At 44.3% G+C, this 23396-nt stretch overlaps 1 protein-coding gene across 1 annotated transcript; it reads right to left on the reverse strand.

Moving 5' to 3' along the window:
- Positions 1-21446: 21446 nt before the first annotated feature.
- LOC142302972 (olfactory receptor 5G9-like) lies at positions 21447-22394 on the reverse strand. The gene has a single exon (XM_075344073.1). The coding sequence runs from the start codon at positions 22392-22394 to the stop codon at positions 21447-21449; it is 948 nt and encodes a 315-aa protein (XP_075200188.1).
- Positions 22395-23396: the final 1002 nt, after the last annotated feature.

The following is a 23396-nucleotide window of genomic DNA, read 5'->3' on the forward strand; positions in this document are numbered from 1 at the left end:
AAACAGCAGGGAGAAATAAGTGAATAGCGCCCCCCCAGCGTCAGAAAATCTAGGGGTAGCTAAGACCCTGGAGATCATGATTCAGGAAGGTTTTTCCGGTCCCTGCTCACATGATCACCAGTATACACCGTATACCAGTGATCATGTTACAGTAAATGACAGCGCCGGTAAAAAAATTATTTATCTCCCATCTGGCATGAACCAACATGTCAGATGAGAGATAAATCTCCTCCCCGGTCCCCTCCGGTCCCTCGGTGTTGCCAAAGTTCCCTTCCCGACCCTTTCCCGAAAATCCAAGATGGGCACACGCACAGCAGCACGCCAGCCGCATTCACCCTACTGCTCTAATTTCTGTCACATGTGCCATGACACATGCGACAGAAAACTCCTCCCCAGGCCCTGCCAGGTCACCCCCTATAACCCCACCGGTGTTCCCCGGTGTCCCACGGTACCTGTGCAGCGTTGATCCCCCGCGGCGCCCTCCTTCACAAGACGTTGTCGCATGCACAGAGCGGCTGTCAGTTCAGCTTCATGTGTTCAGACACAGTGAGTGGCGGTAACCATGTATCTGTAAGCTACTGCAATGCCCTGCTCATGAGGTAAGGAACATAGTTGATAAGGAGAGCTATACTACATTTACAAATGGAGGGATTTGCTATTTCTGTTGCCCTGCTGAATGACAACATGAGAGTCCGTTATACGCCACAAGAAAACATGTCTAAATAGTAAGCTCTGTTTAGTATTCATTGAGCTGGATAACTGGACTTAAAGGGGTATTCCATCTCCAAGATCCTATCCCCAATATATAGTAGGTGGAATAGCAATATTATCAGCAAATACCAATATTTGGAAATGTAGAATAGTTCTGATTAGGCATGCCCTTACCTCATGAGCAGGACATTGCAGCTTTGGTAGCAACAGATACTACATGGACTCTGCTGCTGTGGACCCGGGGAGAGTGGGTGCAGATTCATTGCACCCACACTCCTCACATGAAGGGTCCACACTCCTAGAAAATGGGGGATACGTTCCCTGAGCATGTCTACCCATATTCTAGATGGTCCAGAGTCATCGTGGGACCCCCTTATTTTTTTTCCTTACAATATATTGGTGAAAGAGGGAATGTTTTGGGGAGTGTTTTTTCAAATACATTTTTTTTTCGTCTATTTGTTTTGTTAGTGCTGACAGTTTGTGATGTCGGGTATCTGATAGACGCCATGACATCACAAACTGCTGGGCTTGATGTCAGGTGACTTTACAGCTAGTATCAACCCCATTTATTACCCCGTTTGCCACCGCACCAGGGCACGGGATGAGCTGGGGTGAAGCGCCAGGATTGGTGCATCTAGTGGATGCGCCAATTCTAGGGCACCTGCGGCCTGCTATTTTAAGGCTGTGAAGGACCAATAACTATGGACCTTCCCACCCTGAGAATACCAGACCACAGCTGTCCGCTTTACCTTGGCTGGTGATCCAATTGAGGGGGGACCCTACTTTTTTTTTGTAATTATTAATATTTATAAAATAATTATAAAAAAAGAGCCTAGGGTGACCTCCACATTTGATACCTAACCACGGTAATGCTGCCAGCTGTGGTTTTCCATGCTACAGACGTCTGCTTTACCCTAGCTGGCTATCAAAAATGGGGGGACCCAACGTCATTTTTTTTAACTAGTTTTTTAAATAAAAAAAATTAATGGGCTTCCCTGTATTTTGATTGCTAGCCAAGGTAACGGCAGGCAGATGGGGGTGGCAACCCATAGCTGTCTGCTTTATCTGCGCTAAGAATCAAAAATACCGCGGAGCGCTACGTCATTTTTTTAAAGAAAAATTTTTACTGCACTGTGATGTCAGACAATCAAAATACAGGGAAGCCCTTTTTGTTTTAGTTATTTAAATAAATAATAAAAAAAAATATATATGGGCTCCCGCTGCATTTTTTGTATTGCTAGCTAAGGGTAATCCAAACAGCTAACCCCCACTGTTTGGTGTTACCTTCACTGGCAATGGAAAATCCAGGGAAACATTTTTTATCTTTTTTGCCAAAAAACTACAAAAAAAATGACGTGAGCGTCGCCATATTTTTGTATGCTAGCCAGGTACAGCAGGCAGGTACGGCTGCCCCCAATTCCCAGCTGCCTATTTGTAGCCGGCTGGGAACTAAAAATATAGGGAAGCCCTTTTTTTACTTAATTCATGAATTTTATGAAATAATAAAAAAAAAACAAAATGAAGTGAGCTTCGCCTTTTTTTTGTGTCCAGCCGGGTACAGCTAGGCAGCTGGGGATTGGATCCGCAGCACAGGTTAACCCGAGGTTTCTGGGCCCTTCTGCTGTGAATTGGAGTCCGCAGCTGCCCCAGAAAATTACGCCATCATCTGGCACTGTATCCAACTTTTCCAGCAGCCCTGGAGCTGGGTGGCTTGCTGGGTAATAATGAGTTAATACTAGCTTTGTTTTACTAGCTAGTAATAAGTCAGAGATTCTTAATGTCAGGCAAGTTTGACTCGGCCATTAAGAATTTCCAATAAAGGGTTAAAAAAAAACACCACACAGAAAAAATACTTTAATAGAAATAAATACACAGACACATTAGAGACTCCATCTTTATTACCCCCTCTCAGCCCTCCACGATCCTGCTCTTCTGTCTTCTTTCTCCTTCAACACATTCAGCTCTGCTCCATCAGACAGCACAGCTCAATGGGAGAAAGAACGCTGTGCTCCATGCAGAAATCACTCTGTGAGAGTGACCACAGGCTCCCGGCTGTAAGCGGTGGCACGGGTTGCCATAGTAACGCTGCCCTGATCACGTGATTCCGGTGCCACTGCGTGCTGGTAGCGGGACGTCACCGTCACCGCTACCAAGCGCGTTGCTATGACAACGGTCATCTCCGTTATTGACCGGCTTTACATTGTTTCCTATGGGTTCGAGTGGTTCGCCGAACCGAACTCGAACCAGACCTCGGTTCGACGAACCGAGCTCGAGCCGAACCACGACCGGATCGCTCATCTCTAAATTAACTGCACAAAATTTAGAAATAAACATTTCTGACATGCAAAAACAAAACCCCAAAAAATTAGTGACCAATACAGCCCCCTTATCTTCTGATGACACTCAAAAGCCGACCATCCATAGATTCTGTCATTGCTTGATCTGTTTATGACGGAAGACCTCAAAAAACAAAAACCCTGTTAAAAATTAACTTTTAATATATCAGTTAAAAGGCCCATGACAGACAACACAGATAATTTAACATTGAAGAAGGTACCACAATAGGTCAGGGGGCAATAGCAGTCACATATGAGATCTCACAAATACAGTACATGATACTCACATTCTAGGCAGGTAAAACAGAGAATGGCCCCTTTCAGTCAATAAGTATTCAAGGGCAAATGACCCTAATAAGCCCTAGAAATCCCTACCTAGAAATGGAGGGTGTGACACCATAACTGTTTTGGGCGCCCCCATTCACCGTCGGGATGCTCTAGGCCAGCCCTACAGTGACCCTGTCCAAAATGACACACCAAAGGTAATAAATTACTTATCTGGATTTCCAACAAACGTCCCAACGCGTTTCTCCCTAGTTTTCAATGTACCAGGGTTCATCAGGGCAACAAAGAAAATATAACTTTTGATTTGAGATCAAATGATATAAAGATATTCCTTAGTTAAAGACCCTCATAGAAATACAATTAAAATCTTTTGCATAGACTTATTGTCATGAGCAAACTTAATTGTTTGGTATAATTTCAATTTAGAAATAAAATTATTCAACACCTCATTGTCTGTTTTATATATATATATATATATATATATATATATATATATATATATATATATATATATATATATATATATATATATATATATATATATATATATATATATATATATATATATATTTCTGGTCTCTTAAATTATTTATTCATTTATAGCTTTATATTTATGCACCAGAACTTTTCTATATACTATAGATTTTTCTAATAGACCAGTCTATACAGACTTTTAGGGGTTGAATACTTTTTCAGGAGACCAACTTTATAAATATACATATACTAGAAGGTGGCCCGATTCTAACGCATCGGGTAATCTAGAATTTACGTATTGTGTAGTTAATGTATGATTTTTGTTATATATATATATATATATATAGGTTGTTGTGTGTAGTTACCAAGTGTTTGTGTAGGGCGCTGTAAATGTTCTGGGTGTTGTCTGGGTGTGGGGGTGTGTGAGAGCGGTGTTGTATGTGTGTTGCGTTGTGTGTTGCCTTGTTTGTGGAGCGCTGTGTGTCTGCAGTGTTCTGTGTGTGTGGTGCTGTGTGTGTTGCGCGGTTTGTGTGGGTGTGGAGTGCGTGTGTGTATTTTGGGGGGAGGTATGTTTTGTGCAGTGTGTGTTGCGCGGTATGTGCGTATATTTATGTATGCCGCGGTGTTTGTGTGTTGGGTGTTGTGTGTGTGCGGAATTGTCTGTGTGGGTTTCTGTGAAGGGCGGTGTTTGTGGTTCCCAGTGTGTGTGCAGTGTGTTGTGCGGTGCGCGTGTAGCGGTGTGTGTGTGTGTTTTGGGGAGAGGTGTGCACCCCCATCGTGCTCCATCCCCCATGCTGCGCACCCCCCATCATGCTCCTTCCCCCATGCTGCGCATCCCCATCGTGCTCCATCCGCCAAGCTGCGCACCCCCCATCATGCTCCATCCCCCATGCTGCGCACCCCCATCATGCTCCATCCCCCATGCTGTGCACCCCCATCGTGCTCCATCCCCCATGCTGCGCACCCCCCATCATGCTCCATCCCCCATGCTGCGCACCCCTCATTGTGCTCCATCCCCCATGCTGCGCACCCCTCATCGTGCTTCATCCCCCATGCTGCGCACCTCCCATCGTGTTCCATCCCCCATGCTGTGCACCCCCCATCGTGCTCCATCCCCCATGTTGCGCACCCCCCATTGTGCTCCATCCCCCATGCTGCGCACCCTCCATCGTGCTTCATCCCCCATGCTGCGCACCCCCCATCGTGCTCCATCCCCCATGCTGTGCACCCCCCATCGTGCTCCATCCGACATGCTGCGCACCCCCCATCCCCCATGCTGCGCACCCCCCATTGTGCTCCATCCTCCATGCCGCACACCTTCCATCGTGCTCCATCCTCCATGTTGCACCCCCCATTGTGCTCCATCCTCCATGCTGCACCCCCCCATCATGCTCCATCCCCCATGCTGGGGCTGCCGGGGGCGGGTACGAGCGTGGTAACATGTGCCAGGGGCGGGGCTGAGCGTGGCAACGTGTGCCGGGGGCGGGGCTGAGCGGGCGAGGTGCCAGCTTATGCTGGCTCCCTGCACATATGTACCGGGAGCTGGTGTATGCTGGTAACCATGATACACATCGGGTAACTAAGGGAAGCGCTTCCTATAGTTATGCAATGTGTATCATGGTTACCAGCATACACCGGCTCCGTCACGATCCCAGCATCGCAAGGTTATGTCCGCCGGGGGCAAGGCCGAGTGTTCCAACGTGTGGCGGGGGCGAGCGGGCGAGGCGTCAGCTTATGCCGGCTCCCTGCACATATGTACCGGGAGCCGGTGTACGCTGGAGCGGGCGATGCGTGCGGAGGGCCGGGGCGAGTGGCTAATCAATGCGGGGGGTGGGGCCAGGCCGAGGCGAGCGGCTAATCCGTGGGGGGGTGGGGCCAGGCTGGGCCCAGCGGCCAATCCGACAGTTATCACTCTAACGACACTGTCACGGTGACTCAATGTCACGGTGACACAATTTTGGAGAAAGACAGACAGACAGACAGAATATGGCAATTATATATATATAGATTTTTTCTAAAAATTGTTTGCATTGTGAACCTGCATGAATTTATGTATAATTTGAAAAAAGAAAAATCAACACTTGTTTAGCCCAGGATATTTTTATATCATTATCCATCTTTTTAAAGATGTTTGTTTGTATGTTTAATGAAAAATAAAGAATTTATTGTATTATATTTTATAGTCCTATTAGGGGACTTGAACCTACAATAATCTGATCCCTTGTTCTATATACAGCAGTGTAAAGTTTAAACACCTCTAGGGTCCCGGGGATAATAGTAGTCTAATTTACACATATAATGATCCCCAATCATATGAAATTTTTCTTATTTTTATTCAAGTAAAAAAATTTTTACACCACACCATTATGTGCACATAATGGTGTGGTGTAAAAAATTTTTTACTTGAATAAAAATAAGAAAAATTTCATATGATTGGGGATCATTATATGTGTAAATTAGACTATATACAGCAGTGCCTCCACACTATAGGAGAAACTGCAGTCTCTTATGAATGCTGGCCATGGGTTAGTTCTCACTGTGGTACTGATATGACAGACACAGGGGTCTCCAACTGATGCCCGGCTGTCATGTCAACTCATTGACGTCCCGCAAATTCAGAGGAGAAGTAAGAACAGCGTGCCTTCAGACGGTGCATATTAAATGCTGCTCTCAAAGATTCAAAGCAGTATTTAATAGATTAACAGTAGCCGGCAAAGTGCCGCTCCTCCCGCTTCTGTGAGAAGCTAATGTCAGCTGGCTAACGCCATGTGCGCACTAGAAAGTGCCTTTTTCTTAAAGGGAACCTGTCATCAGACATTTAGCTTGAAACCTAAAAGTTTCCCCCTCTACAGCTCCTGGGCTACATTCTAGCAGGTTCCTGTACTTTTTGTGGCACCTTTTAAACCAAATTAAATACTTTATAAACTTGTACCTTTTGCTATGTAAATTTTGTAAATCGTCCATGGGGGCGGGCTCTCTGCTGACCGTTGCTGTTCCTCCAGCACATTGACGCCGTCCCCCCACGCTCCATTTCATCCAACAGGACGCCGCCCACTGTGCCCGAGGTGCCGCCCACGCCAGGATCGCTGGTAACGTGTGTCACAAGCACGAGATTATGGGCGGCGCTGTGATTGCATCGCAAGTGCCCACCCATAATCTCGTGGACGTCCTTTCCCCCACTGCCTCCAGCGTTCTGCGCAAGCGCTCCCCGGCCAAATGACCTGACGTCACCTCCTTCCCATCTTACCTGCAGCAGGGCAAGATGGGAAAGAGGTGACGTCGGGTTGTCTGGCCAGCAAGCGCTTGCGCAGAACACTGGAGTAAGAGGGGAAGTGCGGTCACGAGGTTATGGGCGGCACTTGCTGATGACACTCACAGCGCCGCCCATAACCTCGTGCCTGCGCAAAACGTCACCAGCGGTCACACGTGTACACAGTGCACAGTCCCGCTACAATCGCACAGCCCATGCACGGGACCACGGGCGCCCAGGGGCGGCGTCCTGAGATATGAAATTCAGCGTTGGGGGGCGGCGTAAATCTGCTGGAGGAACAGCACCGGTCAGCAGAGAGCCCGCCCCCATGGACGATTTACAAAATTTACATAGCAAAAGGTACAAGTTTATAAAGTATATAATTTGGTTTAAAAGGGGCCACGAAAAGTACAGGAAACTTACTAGAATGCAGCCCAGGAGCTGCAGAGGGGGAAACTTTTAGGTTTAAAGCAAAATTTCCGATGACAGGTTCCCTTTAAGGAAAATCCGGACCCTTTTAAAGAATTCTGCACCCGCAGTAAAAAAACGCACCAAAACTGTAGTAATATCCGCATGCGGTTTTTCCGTGGTTTGCCACGGATTTAACGCGGATTTTCCACAGGTTGGTCCCTGCAGATTTTCACCATTATCTATGGCAAAAACCACAGGTACCTGTGGAAGGAAGTGACATGCTCATTAATTCCCCAGCGGAAGATCCGCGAGTAAATACGCGGGTATAAAAAAACGCAGTGTGCGCACAACATTTTTTAAACACATAGGATTTGCTGGGGAATGACTGCAGCAATGTTAGGCCTGCAACACACATCCGTTGAAAACGTGCGTGTTTGGTCCATTTCCGTACATACTGGAGATACGACCAAACGTGCACATATGTTTTGTTATGGCTAAAGGCACACGCGCGTAACATGAGAGAGGGGGGACACTTCAGTCACTCGGGGGATTAGCGGTCACCGGTGAATCCTTCACAGGTGACCGCTAATCAGTACATGGCCGCACAGACAGAGCCGCGGCATGACAATGAAGTTGGGTAAAGTTCACCCGAGTTCATTCTCATCCCGCTACTCTGTCTGCCGACATGTAGTAAACGACATTTTGCATCACACACGGACATTCCACACAGACAACACAAACACGTCAGTTAAGTTTCACACGCACACACGGACATTTCACACGCACATACGGCTAGCATACGGGATACATACGCAGGCCACACATACCATAAAAACGGACCTAAAAAACGGAAAACGGACCCGAAACGGACCCGTTTTACACGGACGTGGTTTTCACGGATGTGTGTTTTAGGCCTTAGACAAATTTTCTGCAGGATTTCCGTGGCAAATCCGCTGCATGCGCACAGGGCCTAAATCAGCAGACATGTGCATAAAAAGAAGTTGGCTTAGCATTGAAAATAAGGAGATTACCCATGAAGTTCTTAGAACGTCATTTATTGTTATTATTATTATTATTATTATAGCGTCATTTATTCCATGGCGCTTTACAAGTGAAAGAGGGTATATGTACAACAATCATTAACAGTACAAAACATACTGGTATAGGAGGAGAGAGGACCCTGCCCAAGAGGGCTCACAGTCTACAGGGAATAGGTGAGGGTACAATAGGTTAGGACAGAGCTGGTTGCGCAGCGGTGTACTGGACTGAGGGTCAGGGCAGGTTGTAGGCTTAATGGAAGAGATGGGTCTTGAGGTTCCTCTTGAGCATTTCCACGGTAGGAGAGAGTCTGATGTGCTGAGGTAAGTAGTTGTTAGTAGAGATGAGCGAACTGGCCGTGGTTCGGCTCGAGCTCGGTTCGCCGAACGGAGGTCTCGTTCGAGTTCGGTTCATCGACCGTTCGACGAACCGAACTCGAACCAATAGGCTATAATGGGAGGCAATCCCAAACACATAAAAAAGCATTATAAATGTACACATACAGTTAATAAACATTGCCATAAACACTTACCGGTCCTCGCGATCCCTCCTGCACTCTGTCTCCTGCCGCTATTCCATCCGATGATCGCTGAATCCTCCCGGTGACCGACACTGCCAGCAGTGATGCAGGACCTATCGTGATGTCAAAATAGCCATGTGACCAGTCACGTGGCTATTATCTCATTGGCTACAGACTGGTCACTTGACTATGACGCGTCATGTAGGACCTGCGAGTGAATCTCTCCGGTACACGGTGCACATTTGTGTATCGCCGTGGACCGGCGACATGCTGTAGCACACGGTCAACTCCCCATTCCGTTAGGGACCGGCTGACACAGGCGGTCATTAATGGAGATCACCGTTGCCATAGCAACGCAGTTGGCGGTGACGTCACCGCTAACCGCGGCTCCGGGAATCACATGATCAAAGCCCTGTTGCTATGGTAACGCGTCTGTCACCGCCAGCAGCCAATAGCACTGATCTCTCACTCCGTGAAGGCTGCACGCTGCTTTCCGTGTAGCCTTCACGGAGTGATTTCTGCACGGGATGCAACATCTTCCCCCATGCAGCAGTGATGGTTTAGAGCTGCATTTGTTGAACGAGAAAGACAGAAGACCATGGATCATGGAGGGCTGACAGGGGGTAATAAAGATGGAGTCTCTAATGTGTCTGTGTATTTATTTCTATTAAAGTATTTTTTCTCTGTGTGGTGTCTTTTTTTAACCCTTTATTGGAGATTCTTAATAGCCGGGTCAAACGTGCCTGACATTACGAATCTCTGGCTTAATACTAGCTAGTAAAACAAAGCCAGTATTAACTCATGATTACCCAACAAGCCACCCGGCTCCAGGGCTGTTGGAAGAGTTGGATACAGCGCCAGATGATGGCGCTTCTATGAGAGCACCATTTTCTGGGGCGGCTGCGGACTGCAATTCACAGCAGAGGCGCCCAGAAACCTCGGGCTAACCTGTGCTGCGGATTCCAATCCCCAGCTGCCTAGTTGTACCCGGCTGGACACAAAAATGGAGCGAAGCTCACGTCGTTTTTTTTTTAATTATTTCATGATTTCATGAAATAAGTGAAATAATTAAAAAAAAACGGGCTTCCCTATATTTTTGGTTCCCAGCGGGGTACAAATAGGCAACTGGGGGTTGGAGGCAGCCCGTGGCTGCCTGCTGTACCTGGCTAGCATACAAAAATATGGCGAAGCCCACGTCATTTTTTTGATGGGCAAAAAACTTCTGCATACAGTCCTGGATGGAGTATGCTGAGCCTTGTAGTTCTGCAGCTGCTGTCTGCTCTTCTCCATACAGACAGACAGCAGCTGCAGAACTACAAGGCTCAGCATACTTCATCCAGGACTGTATGCAGAAGTTTTTTGCCCCCTGAAAAAATTATGTGGGCTTCGCCATATTTTTGTATGCTAGCCAGGTACAGCAGGCAGGTACGGCTGCCCCCAACCCTCAGTTGCCTATTTGTACCAGGCTGGGAACCAAAAATAAAGGGAAGCCCTTTTTTTTATTATTTCATGAATTTCATGAAATAATTAGAAAACAAATGACGTAGGCTTTGCCCCATTTTTGTGTCCAGCCAGGTACAACTAGGCAGCTGGGGATTGGAATCCGCAGCACAGGTTGGCCTGAGCTTTCTGGGCCCCACTGCTGCGAATTGCAGTCTGCAGCCACCTCAGAAAATGGCACTTTCATAGAAGCGCCATCTTTTGGCGCTGTATCCAACTCTTCCAGCACTTGCCTGCTATACCTGTATCATAGTATCATAGTAATCATAGTATCATAGTATCATAGTTTTTAAAGTTGAAGGGAGACTCTAAGTCCATCTATTTCAACCCGTAGCCTAACATGTTGATCCAGAGGAAGGCAAAAAAACCCCAATGTGGCAAACAAGTTCCAATGGGGAAAAAATTTCCTTCCTGACTCCACATCCGGCAATCAGACTAGTTCCCTGGATCAATACCCTGTCATAAAATCTAATATACATAACTGGTAATATTACATTTTTCAAGAAAGGCATCCAGGCTCTGCTTAAATGTTAGTAGTGAATCAAATTGTCTCTCCAGTAAAGGAGACAAACTCTAGCACAGCGCCACCTATTGGAAGTAGCGATCCTAAAAGTCACAAGTGGATTTTCAACAATCCTTTGCAATATGACTCAGGATATATAAGCCAGATCAGAATCCCAATTTGCAGACACGGTATTTTGGGGTTCTTGCCCCTCATCAGTGCAAAGTATGGGGGGTGTCTGATCTGGCTCATGAGAAAGCTATGTGGGGACCACGGGGGAACACTATTCTCCTTAAGGAGACTTTGCAAGCCAGTCTGGCTGCCAGGTAAGGGGACTTATAGCTGCCACGCCCCTCTAAGAAATATTCAAATTGTCTCTCCAGTAAAGGAGACAAACTCTAGCACAGCGCCAGCTATTGGAAGTAGCGATCCTAAAAGTCACAAGTGGATTTTAAACAATCCTTTGCAATATGACTCAGGATATATAAGCCAGATCAGAATCCCAATTTGCAGACACGGTGTTTCGGGGTGCTTGCCCCTCGTCAGTGCAAAGTATCGGGGGTGTCTGATCTGGCTCATGAGAAAGCTATGTGGGGACCACGGGGAAACACTATTCTCCTTAAGGAGACTTTGCAAGCCAGTCTGGCTGCAAGGTAAGGGGACTTATAGCTGCCACGCCCCTCTAAGAAATATTCAAATTGTCTCTCCAGTAAAGGAGACAAACTCTAGCACAGCGCCACCTATTGGAAGTAGCGATCCTAAAAGTCACAAGTGGATTTTCAACAATCCTTTGCAATATGACTCAGGATATATAAGCCAGATCAGAATCCCAATTTGCAGACACGGTGTTTCGGGGTGCTTGCCCCTCGTCAGTGCAAAGTATGGGGGGTGTCTGATCTGGCTCATGAGAAAGCTATGTGGGGACCACGGGGGAACACTATTCTCCTTAAGGAGACTTTGCAAGCCAGTCTGGCTGAAAGGTAAGGGGACTTATAGCTGCCACGCCTCTCTAAGAAATATTCAAATTGTCTCTCCAGTAAAGGAGACAAACTCTAGCACAGCGCCACCTATTGGAAGTAGCGATCCTAAAAGTCACAAATGGATTTTCAACAATCCTTTGCAATATGACTCAGGATATATAAGCCAGATCAGAATCCCAATTTGCAGACACGGTGTTTCGGAGTGCTTGCCCCTCGTCAGTGCAAAGTATGGGGGGTGTCTGATCTGGCTCATGAGAAAGCTATGTGGGGACCACGGGGGAACACTATTCTCCTTAAGGAGACTTTGCAAGCCAGTAGTGAATCACTCATTACAACATCATGCGGCAGAGAGTTCCATAGTCTCACTGCTCGTACAGTAAAGAATCCTCGTCTGTGATTATGATTAAACCTTCTTTCCTCAAGATGTAGCGGATGCCCCCGTGTTCCAGTCGCAGGCCTAGGTGTAAAAAGATCTTTGGAAAGGTCTCTGTACTGTCCCCTCATATATTTTTACATTGTGATTAGATCCCCCCTAAGCCTTCGTTTTTCCAAACTAAATAACCCCAAGTTTAATAACCTGTCTTCGAATTGCAGCCCACCCATTCCTCTAATAATCTTGGTTGCTCTTCTCTGCAACCTCTCCAGTTCAGCTATGTCCTTCTTATATATCGGTGACCAGAATTGTACACAGAATTCTAAGCGCGGTCGCACTAGTGACTAGTGACCTGGCTAGCATACAAAAATATGGCGAAGATCAAGTCCTTTTTTTGTAGTTTTTTGGCAAAAAAAAATAAAAAATGCTTCCCTGGATTTTCCAATGCCAGTGAAGGTAACACCAAGCAGTGGGGGTTAGCAGCCAGTAGCTGCTTGGATTACCCTTAGCTAGCAATACAAAAAATGCAGCGGGAGCCCATATATATTTTTTTTAATTATTTATTTAAATAACTAAAAACAAAATGGGCTTTCCTGTATTTTGATTGCTGGACATCACAGTGCTGTAAAAATAAATCTTTAAAAAAATGACGTAGCGCTCCGCGGTATTTTTGATTCTCAGCGCAGATAAAGCAGACAGCTATGGGTTGCCACCCCCATCTGCCTGGCGTTACCTTGGTTAGCAATCAAAATACAGGGAAGCCCATTAATTTTTTCTACTTAAAAAATAGTTAAAAAAAATGACGTTTGGTCCCCCCATTTTTGATAGCCAGCTAGGGTAAAGCAGACGGCTGTAGCCTGAAAACCACAGCTGGCAGCTTTACCGTGGTTGGTGATCCAATGTGGAGGTCCCTCCAGGCTCTTTTTTTATAATTATTTTATAAATATTAATAATTACATAAAAAAGTAGGGTCCCCCCCAAATTGGATCACCAGCCAAGGTAAAGCGGACAGCTGTGGTCTGGTATTCTCAGGGTGGGAAGGTCCATAGTTATTGGGCCTTCACAGCCTAAAAATAGCAGGCCGCAGGCACCCCAGACGTGGCGCATCCACTAGATGCGCCAATCCTGGCGCTTTACCCCAGCTCATCCCGTGCCCTGGTGCAGTGGCAAACGGGGTAATAAATCGGGTTGATACTAGCTGTAAGGTCACCTGACATCAAGCCCAGCAGTTTATGATGTCATGGCGTCTATTAGATACCCAACATCCTAAACTGTCAGTACTAACAAAAAAAAAAAAAAAAAAAAAAAAAAAAAAAAAAAAAAATCGACAAAAGAAATTTATTTGAAAAAACATTCCCCAAAACATTCCCTCTTTCACCAATTTATTGTAAGAAAAAAATAAACGGGTCCCACGACGACTCTGGACCGTCTAGAATATGGAGGGGGAGACACTCAGGGAACATATCCCCCATTTTCTAGGAGTGCAGACCCTTCATGTGAGGAGTGTGGGTGATATGAATCTGCACTCACTCTCCCCGGGTCCACAGCAGCAGAGTCCATGTCGTAATGGTTGCTACCAAAGCTGCAATGCCCTGCTCATGTGGTAAGGGCATGCCTAATCAGGAGAACTATTCTACATTTCCAAATATTGGTATTTGCTGATATTATTGCTATTCCACCTACTATATATTGGGGATAGGATCTTGGAGATGGAATACCCCTTTAAGTCCAGTTATCCAGCTGAATGAATACTTAACAACAGAGCTCGCTATTTAGATGTGTTTTCTTGTGGCGTATAACGGACTCTCATGTTTGGTAGTAATTCAGCAGGGCAACTATAAAAGCAAATCCCTCCATTTGGAAATGTAGTATATAGCTCTCTTGATCAATTATGTTCCTTACCTCATGAGCAGGGCATTGCAGTAATAATAATAATTCATTCATTTATATAGCGTTATTAATTCCATAGCGCTGTATGTCTTTGGAGTGTGGGAGGAAACCAGAGTACCCGGAGGAAACCCACGCAAACACGGTGAGAACATGCAAACTCCTTGCAGATGGTGTCCTTGGTGAGAATTGAACCCAGGACCTCAGCGCTGCAAGACTGTAGTGCTAACCACTGAGCCACCGTGCCGCCCATTTAGCTTACAGATGCATAACCACCATTCACTGTGTCTGAACACAGGAAGCTGAGCTAACAGCCGCTCTGTGCATGCGGCAGCATCTATTGTGAAGGAGAGGGCCGCGGGGGATCAACGCTGCACAGGTACCGTGGGACACCGGGGAACACCGGTGGGGTTATAGGGGGTGACCTGGCAGGGCCTAGGGAGGAGTTTTCTGTCGCATGTGTCATGGCACATGCGACAGAAATCAGAGGAGTAGGGTGAATGCGGCAGGTGCGCTGCTGTGCGCGCGGCCATCTTGGATTTCTGGGAGGGCATCAGGGGGGGCACTTTGGCGACACCGGGGGACCGGAGGGGACCGGGGAGGAGATTTATCATGTTTGTTCATGCCAGATGGGAGATAAATAATTTTTTACCGGCGCTGTCATTTACTGTAACGTGATCATCGGTGTACGGTGTATACCTGTGATCACGTGAGCGGGAACCGGAAAAACCGTCCTGAATCATGATCTACAGGGTCTCAGCTAACCCTGAAACCCCAGAGTTTTTCTGATGCTGGGGGGCGCTATTCACTTATTTCTGCCTGCTGTTTATAAATGGCAGATCAGAATAAGCCTACATTAACACGACCGATCCATTTTTGCGGTCTGCAAAAAACAGTCCTTTTTTTTCACGGGTGCATCCGTGTGGCATCCGTTTCCGTTCCGTAGACGGTCCGTATGTCATCTGTTTGTCATCCGTGTGCCTTCCGTTTTTTTTGTGTACTGCAAAAAAACTGAAGGAGGGTAAATGCATAAATTTACCCAGGATCCATAGCTTTATCCTACATGAGGCAGTCACATGTTCACTCAAGTGCCATTTTCTACTGCTTTTCACAGCGTAGAGCACTCTGGTGATTTTCTTGTGCTTGTGCACTTCATATCAGTCTTTTCTGTCTTTATAATGGCAGAAAGACACATAATGTCCCACTCTCCTGCATTTTGTAATTTTGCACCCTTTGGTGCCTTTCATGTGGAACTAAGGGGTGCTTAGCTTTGTATTTAGCCAAAAAAATGGAAAAAAAATGACGTAGGGTTCCCCCTAGTTTTGTTGCCAGCTAGGGTAAAGCAGATGGCTACAGCCTGCAGACCACAGCTGGCAGCTTCACCTTGGCTGGTAATCCAAAACTGAGGGCACCCCACGCTGATATTTTAAATTAAATAAATAATTAAAAAAAAACACGCAGGGGTCCCCCCAAAATTGGATCACCAGCCAAGGTAAAGCAGACAGCTGGGGTCTGATATTCTCAGACTAGGGAGGTCCATGGTTATTGGACTCTCCCCAGCCTAAAAATAGCAGGCCACAGACACCCCAGAAGTGGCGCATCCATTAGATGCGCCAATCCTGGTGCTTCGCCCCAGCTCATCCCGCGCCCTGGTGCGGTGGCAAACGGGGTAATATATGGCGTTAATACCAGATGTGTAATGTCACCTGGCATCAAGCCCTGGGGTTGGTGAGGTCAGGCGTCTATCAGATACATCAACAACCCAGTCATTAATAAAAAAAAAATAGACGACAAACACATTTTTATTAGAAAAAACACTCCCCAATACATTCCCTTTTTAACCAATTTATTAGAAAGAAAAACAAATCCAGGTCTGGTGTAATCCAAGGGGTTGCCATGACGATCCACACTGTCCCAGTCAATGAAGAGCAGGATGTTCCCCATTGGCTGGGAGAGCAATGCAGTGACCTGAGCTAACATCAATGGGTCAGCCCAGGTCACTGCAGGGGATGACAAGTGCTGCTGTCAGCGAGGTACATTACCTGCGCTGATCTCCTGCACACTGACAGCACCTGTCACTGAGTTCAATGACCGCCGCCTTCACAGCCAAGTATCGCGAGAGGCCCGTGACATCACCGCTGGTCAGTCTCGGGTTGGAAGTGAGAGAAGGTGATGTGACAAGCGGCGGCCATGGAGGACAGTGACAGCACTGAGGTCGGGATGGCGGGACTTCATCACCGCAGGTAAGCCGAGCGGGACCATGTGTGCAGAGTGCAGTGTGTGTGTGTGTGTGTGTGTGTGTACACGTACATGCCACATGCAGGAGGGGGCGGAGTGAGCTGAGCGGGGAAGTGTGGGCTTCCTGCACGTAACTAGGATAAACATCGGGTTACTAACCAAAGCGCTTTGCTTGGATACCCGATGTTTATCTTGGTTACCAGCTTCTGGCAGGCTGCCAGCGATGGCTCCTGCACACTGTAGCTGTATAAAGCCCTGCTTTTTGCTGCTAGAACCATTCTCGAATGTATCTAGAACTATCGAACTTTAGCAAAAAGCTCAAGTTCTAGTTCGATCTACAGCCCCCAAAATCACTCGAACCGCGAACTGGAGAACCGCGAACCGCGAACCGCGCTCAACTCTAGTTGTTAGTAGGTTAAATCCAGGCAATGCTTATCTGCAGATTGTTTATAGACTCAACATTTGCAAATGGTTAATGCAAATAAGTTCTGGTAAAAAGTGGATATTTCTTCTTTTATATTCTAGTTGCTTGGCTTGAAATCTTCCCATTAGCTCATCATTTTCTGAAATTTTATTTTTTACTATTTTTTCCAGATGATGCGCCAGCCAATCACATTCATGCCAATACTGGACATGGCTGAATAGGTGCAGAAAAATCCCACACTGATCAAAGTTGCTGATTGGACGCTTTGCAGGCTTTCAACAAGCTTTATTCAGATGACAAACCCAAAGAGGACCTGGAAGTACAAGTAAAAGCATGTGTTTGGATCCGAGAGCCGGATACCCTGTGTTCGGTACAAACCCCAAATTTTACAGTTTGGGTTTGCTCATGTATAAACTTCAGTTTACCAATTTTCCTGCATATTAATGTTTTCAACTTGATTTAATTTTTGCCTGTGAATGATTGCATGATTCAACATATGTTGACGGTTGACCTAAATAAGTCTTGCTAAAAGGGGGTGGTCGTTCTTGTATATCCTAGCTGTCTGAGGCCTTGAGACCTTTCCATGGGTTAATCTTTCTTCTGGAAGTAGAGAAGCTTATCTACAGTATGAAACCTAGTGATGGGCCTGGAGATTTCATGAAAGCAAGCAGCAAGTTGGTTTGTGTTGAAAAACAATACGGTTTCGATATGTCCTCATGTGCTGTCTAACTGAGGGAGGTTAAGTTGAGTTTAATTGTTTGGGGGTCTTCCAGCTTTCAGATTCAATAGTTAATAGATGCTCCTTCACAAATAGTCTGAAACATTCTGAAATTCAAAAGTGACAAAGAGCAAAAGCCAAACTTCACGGAAAAACAAGAAAAAATGGTGGTCATTAAAATATTCAAGAAAGTTTGCAGTTCATGGGAGCTGCATTGGTTAACTTTCCTTTTTTGGGACTGATGTGTACAGTAGCCAGAAGCAGAAAGAAATAATGTCTGGACTTTAACAAGAAAGATGACACTTGTTATACACTGTGTGCAGAATTATTAGGCAAGATGTATTTTAGAGGATTTTTTTTTATTATTAATCAGCAACTATGTTCTCAATCAACCCAAAAGATTCATAAATATCAAAGCTTAATATTTTGGCAGTTGGAGCGTTTTTTTTAGATTTGGCTATCTTAGGAGGAGATCTGTTTGTGCAGGTAACTATTACTGTGCAGAATTATTAGGCAACTTAATAAAAAACAAATCTATTCCCATCTCACTTGTTTATTGTCACCAGGTAAACCAATATAACTGCACAACATTTAGAAATAAACATTTCTGACATGCAAAAAAAAAAAAAAAAAAAAAAAAAAATGAGTGACCAATATAGCCCCCTTTTCTTTATGATCACACTCAACAGCTTACCATCCATAGATTCTGTCATTGCTTGATCTGTTTATGCTCAACATTGCGTGCAGCAGCCACCACAGCCTCCAGACACTGCTCTCAGAGGAGGATTGTTTTCCCTCCCTGTAGATCTCACATTTTGAGGGACCGGAGGTTCTCTATGGGGTTCAGATCAGGTGAACAAGAGGGCCATGTCATTATTTTTTTTATCTTTTAGACCTTTACTGGCCAGCCATGCTGTAGAGTAGTTGGATGCCTGTGATGGAGCATTTTCCTGCATGAAAATCTTGTTTTTCTTGAACGATACTGACTTCTTCCTTTACCACTGCTTGAAGAAGTGTCTTCCAGAAACTGGCAGTAGGTCTGGGAGTTGAGCTTCACTCCATCCTCCAGCCAAAAAGCCCCATAAGTTCATCTTTGCTGATACCAGCCCATACTAGTACCCCACCTCGACCTTGCTGGCGTCTGAGTCGGAGTGGAGCTCTCTGCCCTTTACTGATCCAGCCTCAGGCCCATCCATCTGGCTCATTAAGAGTCACTCTCAATTCATCAGTCCATAAAACCTTTGAAAAATCAGTCTTAAAATATTTCTTGGCCCAGTCTTGACATTTTATCTTATGTTTCTTGTTCAGAGGTGGTGGTTTTTCAGCCTTACTTACCTTGGCCATGTCCCTGAGTATGGCAAACCTTGCGCTTTTTGATACTCCAGTAACGTTGCAGCTCTGAAATATGGTCAAACTAGTGGCAAATGGCATCTTGGCAGCTTCACGCTTGATTTTCCTCAATTCATGGGCAGTTATTTTGCGCCTTTTTTGACCAACACCCTTCTTGTGACCCTGTTGGCTATTTGCCATGAAATGCTTGGTTTTTCAGTGATCTCGATTCAAAAGTTTGCCAATTTCAAGACTGCTGCATCCCTCTGCAAGACATCTCACAATTTTGGACTTTTCAGAGCCTGTCAAATCTATCTTCTGATCCATTTTGCCAAAGGAAAGGAAGTTTCCTAATAATTAAGCACCCCTTATATAGGGTGTTGATGTCATTACACAACATACCTCCTCATTACAGAGATGCACATCACCTGATTTACTTAATTGGTAGTTGACTCTCAGCCTATACAGCTTGGAGTAGGATGACATGTATAAAAAAAATCATGGGATCAAAATACTAATTTGCCTAATAATTCTTCACACAGTGTATATAAAAAGCAATTTGATAGGAATTAGATAATTATGAGAAAAAGGTTAAAAAGAAAAGTAAAAAAAAAAGGTGAAAATAAAGACACTTATTGATTGAACATAGATTATATATACAGTGCTGGTCAAAAGTATTGGCACCCCTGCAATTCTGTCAGAGAATACTCAGTTTCTTCTTGAAAATGATTGGAATCACAAATTCTTTGGTATTATCTTCATTTAAATTGTCTTCAATGAAAAAAAAAAAGAAATACATCAAAAAGCCAAATTGGATATAATTCCACATCAAACATAAAAAGGGGTGGACAAAAGTATTGGCACTGTTTGAAAAATCATGTGATGCTTCTCTAATTTGTGTAATTAACAACACCTGTAACTTACCTGTGGCACCTAACAGGTGTTGGCAATAATATATCACACTTGCAGCCAGTTGACATGGATTAAAGTTGCCTCAACCTCTGTCCTGTGTCCTTGTGTGTACCATATTGAGCATGGCGAAAAGAAAGAAGACCAAAGAACTGTCTGAGGACTTGAGAATCCAAATTGTGAGGGAGCATGAGCAATCTCAAGGCTACAAGTCCATCTCCAAAGACCTGAAAGTTCCTGTGTGTACGGTGCGCAGTGTCATCAGGAAGTGTAAAGCCCATGGCACTGTGGCTAACCTCCCTAGATGTGGAAGGAAAAGAAAAATTGACGAGAGATTTCAATGCAAGATTGTGCGGATGGTGGATAAAGAACCTCGACTAACATCCAAACAAGTTCAAGCTGCTCTGCAGTCCAAGGGTACAACAGTGTCAACCTGTACTATCCGTCGGCGTCTGAATGAAAAGGGACTGTATGGTAGGATACCCAGGAAGACCCCACTTCTTACCCCGAGACATAAAAAAGCCAGGCTGGAGTTTGCTAAATCTTACCTGAGAAAGCCTAAAACGTTTTGAAAGAATGTTCTCTGGTCAGATGAGACAAAAGTAGAGCTTTTTGGGAAAAGCCATCAACATAGAGTTTACAGGAAAAAAAAGAGGCATTCAAAGAAAAGAACACGGTCCCTACAGTCAAACATGGCTGACATTCCCTGATGTTTTGGGGTTGCTTTGCTGCCTCTGGCACTGGACTGCTTGATCGTGTGCATGGCATTATGAAGTCTGAAGACTACCAACAAATTTTGCAGCATAATGTAGGGCCCAGTGTGAGAAAGCTGGGTCTCCCTTAGAGGTCATGGGTCTTCCAGCAGGACAATGACCCAAAACACACTTCAAAAAGCACTAAAAAATGGTTTGAGAGAAAGCACTGGAGACTACTGAAGTGGCCAGCAATGAGTCCAGACCTGAACCCCATAGAACACCTGTGGAGAGATCTCAAAATGGCAGTTTGGAGAAGGCCCCCTTCAAATGTCAGGGACCTGGAGCAGTTTGCCAAAAAAGAATGGTCTAAAATTCTAGCAGAGCATTGTAAGAAACTCATTGATGGTTACCGGAAGCGGTTGTTCGCAGTTATTTTGGCTAAAGGTTGTGCAACCAAGTATTAGGCTAAGGGTGTCAATACTTTTGTCTGGCCCATTTTTGGAGTTTTGTGTGAAATGATCAATGATTTGATTTTTGTTTCATTCTCTTTTGTGTTTTTTCATTACAAGAAAAATAAATGAAGACAATAATACCAAAGAATTTGTGATTGCAATCATTTTCAAGAAGAAACTGAGTATTCTCTGACAGAATTGCAGGGGTGCCAATACTTTTGGCCAGCACTGTATATAATGAAATTTATAATTTCAGATCTAGAAGTTGGATAAATATTAAAAATAGGATAGACAAATCCCCTCAGGGCTAAACTCTAAGAATACAGCAAAAATGTAATAAGATTGTTTTAAACTTGCTAATAAAATTGATTTTCTAATCTATTCTCTTAACCCATTGCCAACAAAGACTAGTTTTCACACAAAAACATCTGATCTGAGATATTTCTGAACAGTTTCCTGAACGGCTTTCTTAATGTCTTTGTTTCTAAAACTATAAATGATGGGATTGATTAATGGTGTGAATACAGTGTATAACAAGGACATGATTTTATTAATTTCTGATGTTTTTTCATTTGTTGGAAGAACATACACACTGAATAGAGTCATATAAAACATGGAGACCACAGTGAGGTGGGAGCTGCAGGTGGAGAAGGCTTTCTGTCTACTGATATTGGATGGAATTTGTAAGACGGCGCGGACAATGTTACCATAAGAAATAACTATTATTACGCTGGGAATTATGAGCAGTGGAAAACTCAGTATATACTGTTGCAGTTTAAAACTAAATAAATCAGAGCAGGAAATTGTCTGTAACGGAACAATGTCACAGAAGAAATGGTCAATGATGTTCATTCCACAGAACTTCATGCTTGATGCTGATAAGGTGTCAATGAATGCAATGAAAAAACTGAGAAACCAAAACAAAATGACCAAATTCACATAAAGCGATCTTGTCATGATTGACATGTAATGAAGTGGATTACAGATGGCCACATATCTGTCGTAGGACATCATTGTGAGAAGAAGACATTCATATCCTTCTGTGGTACAGAAAAAATAAAACTGAGTCATACAGCCAATAAAAGAAATGGCCTCCCCATTATTCAGTAGGATGTTTAGAGTGTTGGGGACAATATTTGTTGGTAACAAGATGTCACTGATGGACAGTTGTGAGATGAAGAAGTACATCGGAGTGTGGAGGTTCTTGCTGGTGGACACCAGGGCGATGATCAGGAGATTTCCACATATTATCCCACAATAAGTCACGAGGAGAAGACAGAACAGGAAAATTCTACAATTCTGGCTGACTTGAAATCCTAAAAGAAAAAATTCATTGACCGAAGTCACATTGTTCTCCTGCATCCAAAGGAAAATAAAAACCAAAATTAATTTAAACCCAATATATTATAAAATAATATTTAGCATTACACCAGAATTACTTTTAAGGTATGTTTGCTAATCATATGGTAAAACACAGGGATGATGACTGTTGATACATTCCAGTAAGTCCGAACGTCAAAGTAACTTTCCACCTAAATCCCAATCTATTGATTGCCATAATCTAAAATATTTTCTATTATATTTTAATTAAAAATCCCCTATTATTCTCTAGCTACTCTAACTGCTTTTCTTTTATTTCACTTCTTTCTTGATGATGCTTTGTATTAGAATTACAGTGCATATTGGGAAACTGAAATGAGGTGTCACCAGTGACCTTAGTTTCAGGGGCTGAGCTGGGTCCAGTGGGATATGCAAAATGACAATGCACTCTCTTTTTCCAGATTAGATCATTAATATTAAGCCTGCAACCAACATTAGGAATTGTGAAAATACCTGGCATGTAGAGAACAGCGCTGTCCATGCAAGTAACATCGCTGGTCTCTGTAGACGCTCTCTTGCTCACTTGTTATTATTGATTTGTGTTGGTAACAGAGAGCTCGCTTTCATTGTGCACCTTGCCCAGTGCACAAATTGCATGGAAAATCCCAGCCCTCGAAATCACTAGTGTCCCTTAATTTGTGGGAGGGGGTAAAGGATGTAGCAGTGGCTGCAGCCTCTGCCCCTAGATGAGGTTTTGTTTGAGTTTACCAGCATGCATTGTGATGCTTAAACTTAGCGTCATCAAAAACAAAGTGATAAAAATTGCAACAAAAGAAAAGCTGGTAATGTAGTTAGGGAAGGATAGGGAATAATCTTCAATTCAAATATATAAGAAAATAGTTTAGAATATGGCACTAAATTTATAGGAATTTAGAAGCAAAACTGCTTTGGATTTTGGACCACCCCTTAAAAATAATAAATGTTGGAAATAAATAATCACGCCCATCAAAGTTTTCATTAACTTAATACATGGCAGTCATCATA

The sequence above is a fragment of the Anomaloglossus baeobatrachus genome, chromosome 4 (genome assembly GCF_048569485.1).
Source record: "Anomaloglossus baeobatrachus isolate aAnoBae1 chromosome 4, aAnoBae1.hap1, whole genome shotgun sequence".
Taxonomy (NCBI): domain Eukaryota; kingdom Metazoa; phylum Chordata; class Amphibia; order Anura; family Aromobatidae; genus Anomaloglossus; species Anomaloglossus baeobatrachus.

Coding starts and splice junctions, on each gene's coding strand:
- LOC142302972 (XM_075344073.1), bottom strand. CDS start 22,394: ATGCAGGAGAACAATGTGACTTCGGTCAATGAATTTTTTCTTTTAGGA.